Raw genomic sequence first — 18,996 nt, forward strand, 5'->3', positions numbered from 1 at the left:
TGAAGTACTGATTTACACAATAACATAATAACATAAACGAAACTCAAAAACATTATGTCGATGCACAGAAGCTTGACCAACTCACTCTTTGCCACAACAGGGTATCCTCTATAGTCTCATTTACTTTAAAATGAAGAACAGCATGAGATGAGACAAAGATGGTAGGTCCTGAGCTCACCTCCTCCCATGGCACACAAAAATTACACCTATTTATGGAGCAACTACTGATGAAAAGAACCCAAAGACAAGCAGAAAGACCTTCTGTAACTAAAGATATAAAGAAGGAACCGCAAGGAGATGGGTGGGAAGGAACATAGTATATATATAGTTAAGACCCTGACCCCCAGGTAGGCAACCCACAAAGGGGAGGATAATTACAACTGCAGAGGTTCTCCCCAAGGACAGAGGTCCAAACCCTCATCAGGCTCCTGGCCTGGGGGTCCTGACCTGGGAAGATGAGCTTCACAATGTTTGGCCTTGAAAGCCAACATGGCTTCTTGTCAGGAGAACCGGAGGGCTGTAGGAAACAGAGACTCCGCTCTTAAAAGGCCCCCCAAAATCTCAGATGTCCCCAGATCTAAGGAAGAAGCAGGAATGTGAAAGAAGCCTGGGTCAGACCCACTTGCTGATCTTGGAGAGCCTCCCAGAGAGGCAAAAAGCAACTGGGACTCACCCTGGAAACACAGACCCTGGTAGGAGCCCTTTTAAGGAGCTCATCCTACCACAAGGACACTGGTACTGGCAAGCACCAATTTTTAATCCTTCTACTAGCTTACTAACATCAGGACCTGGCCCTGCCCACTGGCCTGCTGGCTCCAGACCTGGGACGCCTCCCACCAAACAGCTATTTGGGAGGGAACACAGGCCATCCACCAACAGGCCTGATGCCACAGAACCCACTGAGACCCCAACCAATGCAGAACCTGGTCTTGCCCACCAGAGGGTCCAGGACCTGCTTCCAACCACCAGTGTGCCAGCACTAGCCCCAAGGGCCCCAGAGCTTACAACCAGCCATTAGAAAAAGCTTGCCCACCAGGGGGCAGCACCAGCTCTGGTATCCTCTGGTCACTGGCCAGCTACCTGCTGGCCCACACCAAGGGGACCAACAAGGCCCTGTAGTCAGAGACCTGAACCAGACTCAACACACCAGTGGACCAGCACTAGCCCAGGGATTTCCTGGACCTTAGCCCACCTATCTGCAAACTAACAGCAGCTCTAGGACCCCAGGCTCTATAGCTGGAGACCCCAAAATCCAGCACCACCCACCATGGGCCATCATTAGCCCTGGGGCCAAATTCACCCACTAGTGGGCAGGTACCAGCTCCTGAACTCCCTGGGCCCTAAGGACCCCCAACCTTGGGAGCACAATGGCCCCAAAGCCAGCTGTGTAAAATCCTGGCCTGCCCACAAGGAGGCCAGTACCATGGGGTGCCCTTGGCCCTTGCTTTATCCTTATACACTAGCCATTTGACACTAGCTCGGGGATACCTTGGGCCCCTCAATCAGCTACCCTGGGAAACAGCTCTACCCATCAGTGAGCCAGCATGAAAACCAAGACTCCCCTGATTGTGCAGCCAGCTGTGTCAGAACCCAGCTACACCCACAAGTGGCCAGCAGCCTCCACACAAAGCAGAACCCAGCAACCAACAAAACCTAGAAGACTGAAATCATATCAAGCATCCTTTCTGACAATAATGCTATGAGACAAGAAATCAACAAGGAAAAAACTGCAAAACAACACAAACATATAGAGGCTGTACAATATGCTACTAAACAACCAATGCATCACTAAAGAAATCAAAAAATACCTGGAGAGAAATGAAAATGAAAACACAACAATTCAAAATCTCTAAGAGGAATATTTGTAGCAATACTTCAAAAAAAAAAATCTCAAATAAACAACCTAACCTTACACCTAGAGGAACTAGAGTAAAAAAGAAAAAAACAGGAGTTCCCATTGTGGCTCACCAAGTTCATAACCTGACTAGTATCCATGAGAATGTGGGTTTGATCCCTGGTCTTTCTCAGTGGGGTAAGGATCCAGTGTTGCCACAAGCTGCAGCTTGGATCTGATGTTGCTGTGGCAGCATCTGCAGCTCTGATTCAACCCCTAGCCTGGGAACTTCCATATGCCACAGGTGTGGTCCTAAAAAGAAAATAAAAAGCAAAAAACAAAACTCAAAGTTAGTATAGGAAAGAAGTCATAAAGACCAAAGAAGAAATTAATAATACAGATTAAAAAAATAATAGAAAAGATGAATGAAACCAAGAGCTGGTTCTTTGAAAAGATAAACAAAATTGACTTTATTCATATCCATTAAGAAAAAAGGAGGGCTAAAAATGAGGGATGCAATAAAATCCAAAGTGAAAAAGTAAAAATTATAATTAATACCAAAGAAACACAAAGGATAATAAGAGATGACTACTAAAAATTATACGTCAATAAAATGGACAACCTGGAAGAAATGCGTAAATTCCTAGAAATTTTCAATAGCCTAATACTGAGTTAGGAAGAAAGAGAAAATATAAAAGTATCAGTTCATAAAGTTCACTAGTAATGAAAATGAATCAGCAATTAAAAAAAAAAAACCTCCCGACTAATGAAAGCCCAGGGCCAGATGGCTTCACAAGTGAAACCAAACATTTAAAGAAGAGCTGATACATATTCTTCTCAAACTATTCCAAAAATTACAGAGGAAGGATCACTTCTGAATTCATTCCACAAGGGCAGCATCACCTTGATACAGAAAGCAAAGATATCACAAAAAAGAAAATTACAGATCAGTATCACGGATGAACATAGATGCAAAAATCTTCAACAAAATATTAGCAAACTGAATTCAATAATACAGTAAAAGGATCATACACCATGATCAAGTGGGATTTATCCCAAGGGTGCAATTATTCAATATTCACAAATCAATTCATGTGATATATCATATAAAAAACTCAAGAATAAAAAGCACATGATCAGAGTTCCTGCTGTGGTGCAGCAGGTTAAGGATCTGGTGTTGTCTCTATGGCAGTGCAGGTTTGATCCCCAGCCTGGTGCAGTAGCTTAAAGATCTAGTATACCACAGTTGTGACATAGGTTGCAGCTGTGGCTCAGATTTGATCCCTGACCTGGGAATTTCTATATGCCATGAGTGTAGTTTAAAAAAAAAAAAGCACACAATCATCACAATAGATGCTTTAAAAGCTTATGACAAAATTTAACATCCACTTATGATAAAAACTCTCAACAAAATGGGTATGGAGGGAACATACCTCAACAAAATAAAGGCCACATATGACTAGCTCATAGCTAAATCCTATTTGAAGCTGAAAGCATTTCCTCTAAGACGAGTCAAGGAACAAGACAAGAACATCCACTCTCACCACTTTTATGCAACGAAGTGTTGGAATTCCTAGTTACAGCAACCAGATAAGAAAATAAATGAAAGAAATCCAAATTGGAAAGGAAGAAGCAAAACTGTCATTCTACAGATGACATAATACTATAAACAGAAAATTCAAAAGATGCCACAAAAAGTACTAGAACTCATGAATGGATTCAGTAAAAATGCAAGCAACAAAATTAATATACAGAAATCGGTTGCATTTTTATACATTAACAATGAATTATTGGAAAGGGAATTTAAGAAAACAATCTGATTTACTACCACATCAAAAAGAACGAAACACCTAGAAATAAATACAAGGAGGTAAAAGATCTGTACTCAGCAAACTACAAGATACTAAAGAACAAAACTGAAGATAACACAAACAGATGGAAAGGTATACTGTGTTCAGGGATTGGAAGAACTAATATTGTTAAAATGATAATACTACCCAAAGTAATCTACAGAATCAATGCAATCCTTATAAAATCACAATATTTTTCACAAAATCAGAACTAATAATTCTAAAATTTATATGGTAACACAAAAGACCCCAAGAGGCCAAAACATTCTTGACAAAGAAGAACAAAGCTGAAGGTATCACATGCCCTAATTTCAAACCATACTAAAAGCTACAGTAATCAAAACATTATGACACTGGCACAGAGACAGAAATATCGATCAGGATATGGAACAGGATAGAAACCCCGGAAATAAACCCATGCACTTATAGTCAGTTGATCTATGACAAAAGAGCCAAGAATATACAATGAAGAAAATAAAGTCTCTTTAATAACTGGCGCTGGAGTTCCTGTCATGGCTCAGTGGTTAACGAATCTGACTAGGAACCATGAGGTTGCGGGTTTGATCCCTGGCCTTGCTCAGTGGGTTAAGGATCCGGTGTTGCCGTGAGCTGTGGTGTAAGTCATAGACACGGCTCGGATCTGGCATTGCTGTAGCTGTGGCATAGGCCAGCAGCTACAGCAACAATTAGACCCCTAGCCTGGGAACCTCCATATGCTACAGGAGTGGCCCTAGAAAAGGCAAAAAGGCAAAAAAAAAATAATAATATAAAAATAAAAATAAATAACTGGTGCTGGGAAAAATTAAACAACCATATTCAGAAGAATTACATGGGACTACTTTCTCATACCATATACAAAAATAAAGTAAAAAAAAGACTTAAATGTAAGACATAAAAACTTATAGAAAAAAAAAAACATAGCAGTATGTACTTTGACATTGATCCTGGTAATATTTTTTCATATGTCTACTCAGGCAAAGGAAACAAAAGCAAAATAAATGAGACTACATCAAACTAAAAAGCTCCTTTACAGCAAAGGATACAATCAACAAAATGAAAAGGCTATCTACTGAATGGGAGAAGATATTTGCAAACAATATATCTAATAAAGGATTAATACCCAAAATATACATAGAATTCACACAATGCAACATCAAAAAATAAATCATATTTAAAAATGCGCAGAGGTCCTAAACAGATATTTTTCCAAAGAAGACATCCAGGTGGCCAAAAGGCACATGGAAAGATGCTCGACATCATATCTCATTTTGATCAATTACAGATCCAATGCACCATGAGATATCACCTCACATCTATGAGAATGGCTATCATCACAAAGACAACAAATAACAAATGTTGGTGAGAAAAGGGAACACTTGTGCACTGCTGGTGGTAATATAAATTGGTACAGCCACTATGGAAAGCAGTGTGAAAGCTCCTCAAATAATTAAAAACAGAACTACCATATGATCTAGCAACTCCATTACTGGGTATTATCTAAAGTGAAAAAAACCACTGATTTGAAGAGATATATGCACCCCTATGTTCAGTGAAGCCTATTTTACAATAACCAAGATATGGAAGCAACCAAAATATCCATCAATAGATGAATGGACAAACACACACACACACACACACACACACAGAATGCTACTCAGCCAAAGAAAAGAATGAAATCTTGCCATCTGCAACAACACAGGCGGACCTAGAGGGTATTATGCTAAGTGAAATAAGCCAGATAATAGATAAATACTGTATGATTTCATTTATACGTGGAATCTAAAAAAACAAAACAAATAAACAAATATAACTAAAGAGAAACAGATTCACAGATACAGAAAGAAACAGATAGCTGCCATAGTGGAGATTTGGGGGAAGGAAAGAAATAAGTAAGTGAGATTATGAGGTACAAACCGCCAGTTATGAAAACAAATGAGTCATATGTATGAAGTGTACCGTGTGGAGAATACAGTCGATAATTAAAGGCAGTGACAGACAGTAACTGGTCTTATCATGATGATCATCTTGAAATGTACAGAAATATCAAGTCACTCTATTGTGTTCTTGGAACTAACATAATGATGTAGGTCAACTGCACTTCAAAAATAAGAGATCATATTTGTGGTTACAGAGGCAGGGGGTTGGGAGGAGAAGGAAATTGATAAAGGTAGTCCAAAAATAAAAACTTCAGGTTATAAGATAAATAAGTACCAGCGTGGCAATGCACAATAAGGTAAATGTAATTAATACCACTGTATGTTATGTATGAGCACTGTTAAGAGAGTAAATTCTAAGATTTCTCATCACAAGGAAAAATACGTTTTCTTTTCTTGGTGCATATTTTTTATTCAATATAGTTGATTTCATTGTTCATTTCTTTAATTCTGTATCTATATGAGATGATGGATGTTCACTAAACGTATTAGGATAATCACTTCATGAGGTATGTAAGCCAAATCATTATGCTGAAAAAAAAAAATCGTTATGCTGCATACCTTAAACGTATACAGTGCTATATGTCAGTTTTATCTCCCAACTGGAAGGAAATAAAAATGAAGAAGAGACAAACTAATCTATGGAAATAGAAACAGAAAGAGGACGTGCCTCTTGAAAAAAGTGAAACTGTCTACAAAGAGGTGAAACTGTACTTTTTAGAGTGATGGAAATAGCCAACCTCTCAATCAAGATTAGAACATGAGACCATCTACATTTGTTAAAATACATCAAGATGTGTACTAGGACTTGCGCATTTTATTCATATTTTAAAAATCATGTTTATGCCCAAGCTGGATTTAGACTGCTCAGTGAATTAGTTACAGTGTCTCTCTTGATATTTGTAAATATGCCAATCTGTATTTTAGTCACATGCAAACTAGCCTGAAGGTCCACTGCATACAGTAATTTAAAAATTAGCTAAGGCACTAAGGCCACATCCTAGATTTGAATCAGGTGAGCATCTTGGAACATGTTTTTTATCCACTGGGCTAACATTAGCAGCCTACTACTCAAAATTCAGAAAGGATTTTTTCTCTGTTCACCCTCAGATAATCAGTAACCCTTACAAATGCCACTCCTCTTCAACCCCAAAAGCCAATTACTAGTACTGATCACAAGAAGTGAGAAAAATGAATTTTTTTTTTAAAAAAAGATTCTTATGCTCAGATTTAAAAAATTTTAGATAAATTAAAATTCAAACATAGAAATTCAGTTCTAGCTTAAATTTATGAACTGAAGTCTGCTAGATTTTTTATCCTAATATTACAAAGTAATCTGAGTGCTAAAGCATTTCACTGTGTACTTCGCCCCTTTAATAAGCAATGCATTCGTGATACGAGTGATATTCGTGGAAAACACATGCCTTTCGATGGAAAAGTGATTCAAGAGAAGGGCAGTAGATGGTACAAACATTTCAATGAAGCAATAGGTGGTAAAGGCACAAGCTCAGTTACTGAACTGACCTTAATTTTAAGGAGTTTTTACTTTTGCCTGATGTGAAGTTACCAAGAGAGGCAGCACTAGCCAACCCATGGCCAAAGCAGTGTTCCTTCCATGCCAAGGTAGCTCAGAGACTTAAACTTATGCAGTGCACACAACACTGGCTACCAAGACCGACGAACTTGCCTTCCTCTTGGAGCACCAAGTACAGTTTGACTTCATCTTCTCATACAACACACTTCACTATCACGGTGAACCCTATCACTTGACATCATGTTGGCAGATTTAGTTCTGCCAAGTTCATGCCTGGTGCTAGAATGGCAAAGACAGAGTATGGCAGGCAGTTTACTCTAGGGGTATAATGTATTTTAAAACATGTAAAACCAATAAAGATCTGAAGAAGCCATTTAAAACTTTCAATTATACTTATCTGAAATTGTTTGGAGAAAAGGTTTACAATGGTGACATTCATGAATTGGGGGATTTGCTGAAATATTTATGTCTGAACTCATTTTTTTTTTTTTTTATTTCTAGGGCCATGCCTGCGGCATAAGAAAGTTCCCAAGCTCGGGGCTGAACTGGAGCTGCAGCTGCTGGACTATGTCACAGTGACAGCAACATCAGATCCGAGCCACAGCTGTGACCTACACCACAGCTTGTGGAAAAGCTGGATCCTTAACCCATTGAGCAAGGCCATGGATCAAACCTACATCCACATGGATACTAGTTGGGTTCTTAACCCACTGAGCCACAAAGGGAACTCATACAGTCATTTTAATAACAAGATTAACATACATTTAGATAACCAAATGTCCATATAATTGTTTAACTATAATTGTCTATCTGCTAGATATTGAAGAAAAGAGGGTAAAATTAAATTTTTAATGCACCTGACAACATACTACATCAAACAAATACGGCAAAAGCAATAATTTAACTAGCAGAACAGAGTTTGACAGTGGAAAGAAAGAGTGCTGAAATACAGAGCAATCACATCCTTGGATAATCTCTTGATACAAAACTCACCCTTGGAGAAAACCTACCATCCCAGGACCACAGTTTGTTCCATCTGCTAGTGGCATATGTTGGGTACGACAGCCCTTGTGAACTCCTTCTGCACTGGTGCACCAGAGACGCCTGCATTGTTTCTGTAGAGTAACAAAAGGCAGGCAAACAATTGTAAAAATAATACAACAACCATTGCATCAATTCAGTGTCATGTATCAGTTTATAAGTTGACCCTAGATACTTCCTGGTTTCGCAAACAATCAGAAATCATCAGTAAAATATCTTTACTAAGTCAGTCCTACTCATGGATTCTTCCCTCTAAACAATAAACAGTAGCAACATTTTGTTTTTAAAAGTTCTTGGATTTTCATCAAACATTGAACAATGGAAGAGATGCACTTGGAGTGGAAGTATTCAGACTTAACATGAGACATTTTTCTCTTTGCAAGATATTTTTCTAAAGGACTTTTTGTTGATAAGTATTCTTCACAAGGAGTTTCCAAAAGTCTCTTTTGATCCAACAGTGGAATGTATGAATAATGTGCATAGAAATACTGTATAATGTATACTGGCTTCCTATTTTGTAAATATAATGCATACTTTTAACTTTTGAACAAAGGGTTCTGAAGTTTTCACAAGATATAAAAATCCACAGAAGCTCACAGGAGCTATACCCAAGATAATCCTTTTCTTTTTCTGAATATAAATTCAAAGTTTATTCAGTATCTAAGTAAGGTCGGAAAGAAATACATCTTTTATAACAAAAATTTAAGGTAAATCTTTTCCCCCTCCATTGTGTATGTTATAAATTTGACAATTATAAATTTAAGATTTTTAGGAATAATATTACCTATGTGGAATTGCTTGGTTGTCCCTGTGCTCACTCTAACTTTCATTCACTCACTTATTCATGCAATCATGGATTCAATCATTCAACATTCAGTAAGTATTTATTCCCTGGCACCTATTATGTGGCAGATCCTGAACTAAGCCCTGGGGATATATCTTTATTTAAATGAGTGAATAAGGCTGAATTCCTGATCCAATGAACCACACAATCTAGTAGTGTAGTAAGAAATCTGGCAAAAAATTTATATAGAAATGAAGAAAATGGAATGAACATTCTGCTTGGAAAGGTAAGGCCCGAATTCACCAAGTAGTGCCATTTATTCAAACTAAATCCTAAGTTTACCCCCCAATAAGACAAAATCCTGGGCAAAGATCCAGTCAAAGTGTTAATTATTTCAGTGGAAATTTCAAGTATCTGACCTATGAAAAAAATCCTCAAAATAAATTATAAAGTAGTAGTTTAATGAACACTAAACAATACGCCCCAAGTTCCATTTTTTTTGGATTCAAATCTGTATAAATTAAAATGCAGTCTAATAGATTCCTGGGGCCTTTAACGCAATTCATTATCAAAACCTTTTTTTTGTCTTCTCCCACCTGCAAAACAATATCCTTTGAAAATAACTATTTGAAAGTTTTTAATTTTCAATAACAGCTCTGTGGCTCTGTTTTCTGACTGGGGATGCTTCAAAGGATTTTGTGAGAGTTAACGGTACTTTTTAAGTTTCTAACACAGTACCTGGCATACAATAAGTACTCAAGAAATTTTAGTTTCCCCCTTTGTGTAACCCCCTTTCTGACAAAGGCCAAATATTTCTAATACTTAAAAATTTTCAAGCTCTATTCAGCACCATTTCTGCCCAAAATAAATGTACTTTTTGAAATATATTCTAACCACAACTTTATGGTAGTGTGCAAACAAAAGGACAGAATTTTTCTTACCAAATAGGGGCACACTTGTGATCCAGGACCAAACATAAGTTCACACTGCTTGTTCACATCATACATCAATCCAGGAAGTTGTAAAGAGAGATCATATATTCTCCCATTTGGTTTGTCAAGGAGGCATTCCCCATGACCAGTACTGAAACAATGATAGAAAACACAATATAGTGAACACACACATAGGCATTTCAGTATAAGATTCTTTATCACATTTTCTGCAGTTCTGCACTTTCAAAGAGAATATCAAAGTTAATTTTTAAACTAACTCACACAAAGTCAGTGAGAAAACCTCACAGGTTATAAAAGACTTCTTATGTGTTTGTTCTCATTTGGTCCCCACAACTGCCTTAAAAGTAATTTTAAAAAAAAGAGAACAACAACAAAGATAAATTCATCAGAATACAGTGTCTGAAACATATACTCCTAGTTTGATCATATTACACTTTTGATCTGCTTTACTATCCAACAGCAATACACTATATCTAATGTCCACATTGTCAAAATGCATAAAAGTTTTTCAAATCATCTGGGAAACTACATTTATAGTTCTAAATGACAGCAAAACAAAGGAAACTCAAAAAGTGTTATAGTGTAATGCTGTCTCCATCTCAGAGGGTTTTTTTGTTTGTTTTTTCAGAAAAGAATATAACACAGAGTGAAGAAAGCCAGCTTTGAGAGTTTGCATTTGGGTTGCACCACCTCCCTGAATGCATGTTGTGGAAAAGGCATTTAGTATCCCTGAGCCTAGGTCATCTGTAAAGTGAGTGTGGTAATGTCTACCTTGCAAGGTGCTATTAAAACATATGATATCTTTAAAGGAATTAGAAAAGTGGTAGATAGTGGTGAAAATGTGTGTTTGATACTCCTAGTTTGTCATGCAATGTGTACTCTATGGAAAGCTTTGTGAAAATGTTCAGTCATTCCCACTGGTTTCAAAGAAATTTATTCAACTGCAATAACTGGAAGAAATATTTAGGGGAAGTTCTTTACCAGCTAGCAGGCATATTAAATTTTGTCCAAAAAGTGAATGTGCAACTTTTCAAATACCCATTGGAGGGAATCATATTACCCCTTCCATAAATAAGCACACCCATTGATACTTTTAATTGATACCTCAGTCAACAATTGAACAAAGCTCTAGGAAGCCATGTATATAGATCAGCAACTGTGTGCTGTGCTTTTTCTTTTTTTCTTTTTAGGGCCACACCTGAGGCACATGCAAGTTCCCAGGTTAGGGGTGGGATCAAAACTGCAGCTACCAGGCTACACTACAGCCATAGCAATACCAGATCCAAGCTACATCTGCGACCCAGGCCACAGCTTGTGGTAACACCGGATCCTTAACCCACTGAGCGAGGCCAGGGATCAAATCAGCATCCACACAGACACTATATTGGGTTTTTAACCCACTCAGCCACAATGGGAACTCCATGTTGTGCTTTTAAATTAAGTTTCCATGTAAGGATAAATGATCAGTGCTGATTAAAACTAAGGGATATATTTATAAACATATATTCCAAAACCCAGTTTCATTTTTCCCATAGTTCTCATAAAGATAGGTGACTAAAACTACATGCCTCGGGATTGTGTTTCCACAAAAAGATTACCTGGAAAGAGCTTGGCCTTGCCTTTTGGACAATTTTCAGTAGCTATAGGATAGAACACCATTTGGATAAGAAGTTGGAAGTAGAGAAGCCTGGTAGGAGTTGATGAGACAAGGTAAGAAAAACCTACATCTGCCTCCTCTCTTCAGAGTAAGGAAGAGCCTCCAAAAGAACAGGTAAACCTAGAGACCCCATACCCTGTGGCTTTAGAGAGTTATTTGGAATATTCATAACTTGATGCTAGCTCTTCTCCATCCTGCAAGGGTACTTCAAACTTGAACCACCCAAACTCCTCTCAAAATATTACCTAGGAGCTTCTGAAAAAATTCAAACATGCACAAGGAAGTTTTGATTCTCATTAAGTCTTCCTCCTAAAAGGAGTTTTTACCATAATTGAGAGCCCCAATTTTAAGAAATGATACTTAGGAGTTCCCACTGTGGCCCAGTGGATTAAAAATCAAGCATTTGTCTCTGCAGTGGCATGGATCACTTCAGAGGTACAGGTTCGAGCCCCACCTCAGCACAGTGGGTTAAGGATCCAGTGTTGCTACAGCTGTGGTTAGGTGGCAGCTGTGGCTCAGATTCGATCCCTGACCTGGAAACTTCCATATGCTGCAGGTGTGGCCAAAAAAGAAAAAAAAAAAAGATGGCTAAGTCTGAACTGACACCCACCCCCCAAATTATTTATTTAGGACTAAAATAATAGAACTCCTTCCTTGTATTTAAACATCCAATTGTACAGTGAAAGTAAGCTTAATTCAAACAATAAAAAAACTCAAAAGAAATTGAACCACTCTAAAAGAACATACAGGTTTCAAATTTTATAACCTAATAAATGTTCAATGATTTAACTAAAGTAACATAAATCACTTACTCTAGGAATTCAGTGATATATTTCTGACTACATTTTGACCAGGTCCAAGGACTTGTGTGGTAATTTAAAGTTGGAGCCATTACATGATATTGATGTTTAGTTCCAGTTTCCTTACATTTAAAACTATCATCATGTGGAACATTAAATCTGAAAATAAAAATAAACACTTAAAAATGAGTACCAAAATATTTATGCAACATTAGAAATCAATCTCATATTTATAGTATAATCTAAAATGCAGATAAATCTCATTACATCAGGATCTTGATCTCTCCATAAAATATTATAACTCTAGGGTTACCTTCGTGTTTAGAAGCACATTATATCTAAGAAACACTGGATTATAACTTTGGTCAGTAGCATAGTCTGTTAATTTGGTATCTGAATTTAAACAATCAAAATCTTTGGATTCTGTCTCACCTTATCACAGTATGCATAGCACTCACATAAAAATACCTGCAGTTTCCAACAGCATGCCCTAGGAGATGTGTTTGGGTAGATAAAGGTTCTACCACACTAAATTCCAGGCCATTACCTAGTGCTACTGTATCAAAAAAAAAAAAAAGGCAAGAAAAAAATTTTTTTTCAACTTTCTTTAATCCTTAAATCCATATTATTCTATAGTTTCCATCTATTTCACATGAAATAGCCTAAGTGCTCTTTCTGGTCTCTAATCAACAAATGATGACTGGTAGAACTAGAATAATAGAAATATTTCTAAAGGGCAACCAAATATTTACAAGAACAGTGATATTAATTAATTAGCTGGTCAGCAAGAGATCCTACGCATTCTTTTTAGGACACAAGTAAAAACTCGCATTTAGAAGGAACATTGAAACCACCTCATTCAGGGCTTTGCCTGCTGAAATTTGTACTTAAATAAATGTTTTCATTAAACAACTTACCGATATTCTAAAGACACCTACAGAGTTTCTCAGGGAGAAAGTAATTGTCTAGGATGATACCCTCTGCAAGAATACTCTTCCAACAATATTGTAAATCAACCATACTTTAATAAAAAATAAAATATAGCTGTACAACAACAACAAAAAAGAATATCCTTCCACTAGCTGGCACCTTTGGAAACCAGCAGGCAGTGCTTTCCCTATGCTGCTGTAACGCATGATGTACCCCAGGCATCCTCCTTCGCCTGTCCACCACTTCAACAAACAACGTGAAAATGTGAGTGTGCATCTGGCTGATGATCATAAGACATAACCATACTAAAGGGAACTGAAGAGGCACTAGTTTAATAAAAAAGATCTCAACTTGAAATTCCACCTGAGTACTCAAATGATGTCAAGGTATGAACAGGAAGAGAAAATGTAATCAAATTAAGAGAGATAAGTCTAGCCTCAATTCCTCATTCCTAGATAACCAAAAAAGAGTGCTGTAGGTACATGTGGAATCATTTTACATATGATGAGCATCTAGGGGTTTCTAACTTTCTATGGGAGCTCCTAGGGTATCATGGGAAATCAGAGCCTCTCCAGCCTTGGAACATAAAACCCCAGCAGAATTTTTTTAATAATGTAGGAGCAGATACGAAAGTCCCAAATTTTTTACCAAAACAACAACAACAAGCAGGAAAAAAAAAAAAGAAAAGAAAAGAAACCCCAGAACTATAGAACTGGGAGAAAAAGTGTTTTAAAAATCTTATACTGATTAAGAAATTTCCCACAGGCTACATCCTCTGCTGGGGCTCTGAGGTAGAAAAGCAAGAAATGAGTGGGTACTACAAATAGTTTTGGAGTTCCCCAGAACCAGGAGCCCCTGGAGGCCCTCCCATTAGATGGTAGAGCACAGTACCTGGTCATGTATAGGATAACAAGGGATAGAGGCCAGAAGTGCTTGTCATGTAATCCAATACAGTAAATGAAATAAAAGAACTCCCAAGTTCTAGTTCTTTGCTTAGTCTGTTGATCTGTGCAGCCTGTCTGACCTAACATAGATCACAAAAGAGCCAGAGTTAGCATTTCAGGGGTGAAGATTACACTACTAATATTTTATAAAGAAATAAAGGTGCTAATTACTCAATGGAAGATGGGATTTTAGGCATCTATGCAATGGTATACAGAAGGCACATTACTGAGGGGGCCAAAGGTACTTACACGTGCCCAAGCTCGTGGGCTATGGTAAATGCAGCACTGAGTCCGTTTTCTTCACTAATAGAGCAGCTCCGTAAAGGATCACACAGGGTACCTAATTCTGCTAAACCTGAAAAATGTCACGTTTGTATTTCAACAAAATGGGAAATACCAAAATCATAAAGAAAGCACTAAAGGCTTTATCATTGACAATACTACTCAGAAATGAGTGCAGTTGACTCTTAATATTGCATGAACATTTTACAAGGTGAAGAAAGAAAGAACTGAATGATTTTTCTGTAGCTGAATCTTTTTAGCAAATTCTTGGATTCTTTTACTGAAGAAAATAATCTGAAATATGGGATGTGTGAGCAATTTTTAAAAAGACAGGAAAAAGGAGTTCCCGTCGTGGCCCAGTGGTTAACGAATCCGTCTAGGAACCATGAGGTTGCAGGTTCGATCCCTGGCCTTGCTCAGTGGGTTAACGATCCGGGGTTGCCGTGAGCTGTGGTGTGGGTTGCAGACGCGGCTCGGATCCCATGTTGCTGTGGCTCTGGTGTAGGCCGGTGGCTACAGCTCCGATTAGACCCCGAGCCTGGGAACCTCCATATGCCGCGGGAGCGGCCCAAGAAATGGCAAAAAGACACACACACAAAAAAAAAGAATGTTCCTCTCCCTGAACTACCGCTATATTAAAAAAAAAAGACAGGAAAAAGAAAAGAACATGTATTACAAGAAGAATGAAGTGTAAGGCCACATTTTAGTGTAAATAGTAGGAAAGTTAGGTAACGAGTATTTAAATATGTAATAGCACTAATAAAGAAAATAGCACAGAACATATAAATTATGAATTTTCTTTAATTTTTCTGAAGTAGCATACAATTATTCAACTACCAGATGATAACTGAATGAGTACAAACATTTTAAATGCTTAGAAATGTGCCTGGATTTAATATGTGTTAAATAAAACTTTATAGTGACATAATGATTGCAAGCCCTTGATTCTGCAACTATTTAAGCAATGGAAAATGTATCACATGTCAAGATCTAGTCACATTTAAATAACAGTGTGTAACTCAAATCACTGCTTGAAAGATGAAGACAGCATGAACTGGCTGGCCACCAAAGACAACAAGAGTTACAATAGATATAATCCTAATCTAGAATAAGAAATTCAAAAAAAGTGCTCCTTACAACAATCCACCATTTTATTATCAATCGAATTAGCATTTTATTTTACTTTCACTGTGCCTCAATATTTGCTTGTAAATTTGTCTTTCTCCTATGATGATTCCTTTCATTTAAAAAAAAAAAGATTTCTGTATAGAAAATAGCCAGTTCTTTACTATTAAATTTGCATTTTGAAATTTCTTTTTTATGGGTAGTTTATACAATTTTTTATTTGTAGTTGTACAACCATCATCACAACCTAATTTTATAACATTTCCATTAATATAGAGAACATAGACTTGGCTACTGTGTTTAAGCTCTCTCCTCCTATGTATTCTTTTCATCACCAGTGTTGACAATGTTGACATTTTCTCAGCATTTAAAGTAGATTTCCTAACAATTAGAAGGCTTTATGGAAATAGAAGTTAAATTAAGTCAGACCAACAAGTTCGTTGACCAATATATTTTTAACAAAAGGAAAGATATGCACTCTTTCTGACCCTACTGTAAAAAAGCCTTGCTTGGGCAAACCACCCCCCAAACAGTACCAAACAGCTGGCTGATGGTTTGTGCCTAGATTCACTCCTGCTGATTCAGGGTTCTCTAAATCTGGTCAGAGAGAGGATAAAGTGGCACAGGCCCAGATCTGATACAGATTCTCCATGTTTGGAAAGTGCCCGAACCTGCCCAGAGGCAACAATCTATCATCTCGAAGAATAAAAACCATTTTTCAACATACTTTGTAAAAATGCTCAGAGACTAAGGCAACAATACTTGCAAAAGCAAAAATAAGCAGGAAACCCAGTATTTATTACCAACATCTTGTATTTGTCATTAAGAACTCTCTTCAGTTTGCTATTTTTGTCCACATATTTTAGATGGGAAAATAAAATACTAAAACTTGTGTTAATCCAAGCTGTGTAGCCTTGGGCAAATTATTTATTTACCCTCATTTTAAAAATTAGAATAATATGTCTTACTTAATAGGTTTGTTGTGAAGATTAGATGAGTTAAATCATGTAAAACCTTAATATAGTGTATGATATATAGGAAGCACTCAAATATACCAGCTATCATTATCATCATCTTTACCCTGACTTAAAGGATAATATGAATACTTTGGTGGCCATAGTCTATATTTCTAGATGTCATTATGATTTATGTGCATAGGAGTGGCTGAAAACTGCAAAAAATTAATGGAGACTAAAGACCACCCACTTCTACATGAAAAGCCCAGAATGTCTAGCACTAAATCATTTTTAAAAATAGTAAGATATGGCAGGTATATTCATACTTAACTTTTAGTATAAAGATTTGACAACAAGGCATAGATAATGTAAGAAATACAACATAGTCAATGGATTCTTCTCAGATGACTGACTCATAAAATACTTCTAACAAAGACAGAGAATGGGTTGCAAGGAGAATAGAAGGGGGTCTGTTGTAAAAGCTAGAGTAGCAGGTGTCTGCTTCCACATTTGTAGGAGATTAGAGTTTCTAGACAATCCTCCTACCACAAAGAAATTAGGCCAGTAATTAAAAAAACTACTTTTTTAATGAATACTGAGCCTAGAATGTATGAGAACTAGTAAATCCTCATACCTCTAAAATCTTAACACAGATTCTCTCCCTGTCCTTTTCTCTTAACCATGCATGCATACATTCTTACATATAAACATTTATACCCTGAGCCACATCCTAAATGGTAAGCAATCAAAAGAAAGGAAAGAAGCTACTCTGAGGGCAAATATTGATAAAAGCAATAAGATCCAGAGACTAAGAGCTTGCTAGAGGAATCTTCAAAGTAGAGAATCTGATTCTGACTTTTTTGCATTAAGTCAGGTATGCTGGTTCATTACACCCTTTGGATTACACCAAAAACAACTGAAAATCCTCTCTGGAAGAAAGCACACACTTTTTAAGTGGTCCACCACAAATCTTATGGTTTAATATTAAATAAATATGAGCTATGATCAGATATCACCAAACATAAAAGCAAATAAGTCGACATAAGAGAAAGCAGAAACCACATATTTGGCTATCAAATGTTTAGGATATGGGAATGGTCAAAGATGGAATATAAAATTACTTGAAATGAAATATTTAGGTAAACATGAAAGGCATTGCAAATAAGAGCAAATATAAAAAGAATGTAAACAAAATGAACAGGTAGATTTTGAATAATAACTAACTAGGATATTTTAAATTGAAAACATATGTTGAAATGGAAAATTCAGAAGATGTGTGAAATACCAAATTAGATGCAGCCAAAAATGAAAATAATAAAATGCATGTTATAGCTGCTTGAATAAAGGATAAAGAGAAAAAGAAATGAAAGCATGGAAGATAGGAGGAGAAGACTTAATACAAATATACTAAGGGTTAGACAGAAGCAAGGAGATAGAATAGAAAGACAAAATTAGAAAAAAATAGATGGGAATTTTTTTGAATTGCTAAGGATATTAGTAAGAAGATATAGAAATCAGAACATATTCCAAGCAGGATAAATTTTAAAATCTATATTAGGACAAATTTTAATGAAATTGAATTTTATCCAAGACAAAGAGAATTTTACAAGCAGTCAGAATAAATGACATATTAAAGAATCTGTAACTAAGCAGACAAAAAATTTCCCAATAGATGTCAGAATACAATGCAATAATATATCAAACTACTGAGGGAAAATACTTATCAACCTAGAATTGGTACCTAGAATAATGGCAAATTAGAGATATTTCCAACAAATTAAAAAAGAGAAATTTTCAGTATATCATAACTGAAGGAATTCTAGAAGCACATAATTTGGGAAAAAAATGAAAATGACCTCAGAAGAAGATTTGAAATAGAAAAGGAAATTATTAAAAATTGTTGGTATATTTAATGTTGTCCCAGAGAAAAAGGAACCCTCCTACATTGTTGGTAGGAATGTAAAACAATGCAGCCCCCATGGAGAACAATATGGAGGTTCCTTAAAAAACTGAAATTAGAGCTACCATTAGATTGGCCAAACTAAGAAATTTGAAGATCTTTGTGTTGATAAGAACATAATCAAAAGTAATGCCAATACACTATTGATAAAAGGTGTAAACTGGTACCACTTGAGAAAATAATTTACTATATCTTATCAAGTTGAACATTAGCACATTTAATGACATACAATTCTAATCATAGGAATATGCCTTGGTTCTTACAATAAATAGAAAAGAGCTGGAATCAGCCCAAATATCTCCTGCCAGGATATACATATGTGAATCATGGATGATATACTGTGTAGCAGTGAACTAAATGCATGAATTAAAGTGCAAAAAGAAGCATAGCCAAACACTTTCTTTTAGGAATG

The 18,996-nt window shown here is 36.6% G+C and overlaps 1 protein-coding gene across 13 annotated transcripts in view; it reads right to left on the bottom strand.

The window, feature by feature from the left end:
- The window catches only part of ADAMTS20 (ADAM metallopeptidase with thrombospondin type 1 motif 20), a 210,223-nt gene that overhangs the window by 107,731 nt on the left and 83,496 nt on the right, over window positions 1-18,996 (bottom strand). For 9 of the 13 annotated variants that reach the window (XR_014845094.1, XM_085024338.1, XM_085024337.1 and 6 more), the window contains 4 exon segments: window positions 14,511-14,616; window positions 12,400-12,546; window positions 9,919-10,060; window positions 8,163-8,267 (listed from right to left, as the gene is read on the bottom strand). Coding sequence is in view for 5 of the 13 variants with exons in the window: in XM_085024338.1 (XP_084880464.1) it covers window positions 8,163-8,267; window positions 9,919-10,060; window positions 12,400-12,546; window positions 14,511-14,616 (500 nt within the window). In the remaining 8 variants the exon portion in view is untranslated. 13 annotated transcript variants of the gene reach the window in all.

Source organism: Sus scrofa, chromosome 5, assembly GCF_054392235.1.
Source record: "Sus scrofa isolate SSC_HxYL_T2T_F1_AM1 chromosome 5, Sscrofa_HxYL_maternal_Yorkshire_Landrace_v2.0, whole genome shotgun sequence".
Classification (NCBI taxonomy): Eukaryota; Metazoa; Chordata; class Mammalia; order Artiodactyla; family Suidae; genus Sus; species Sus scrofa.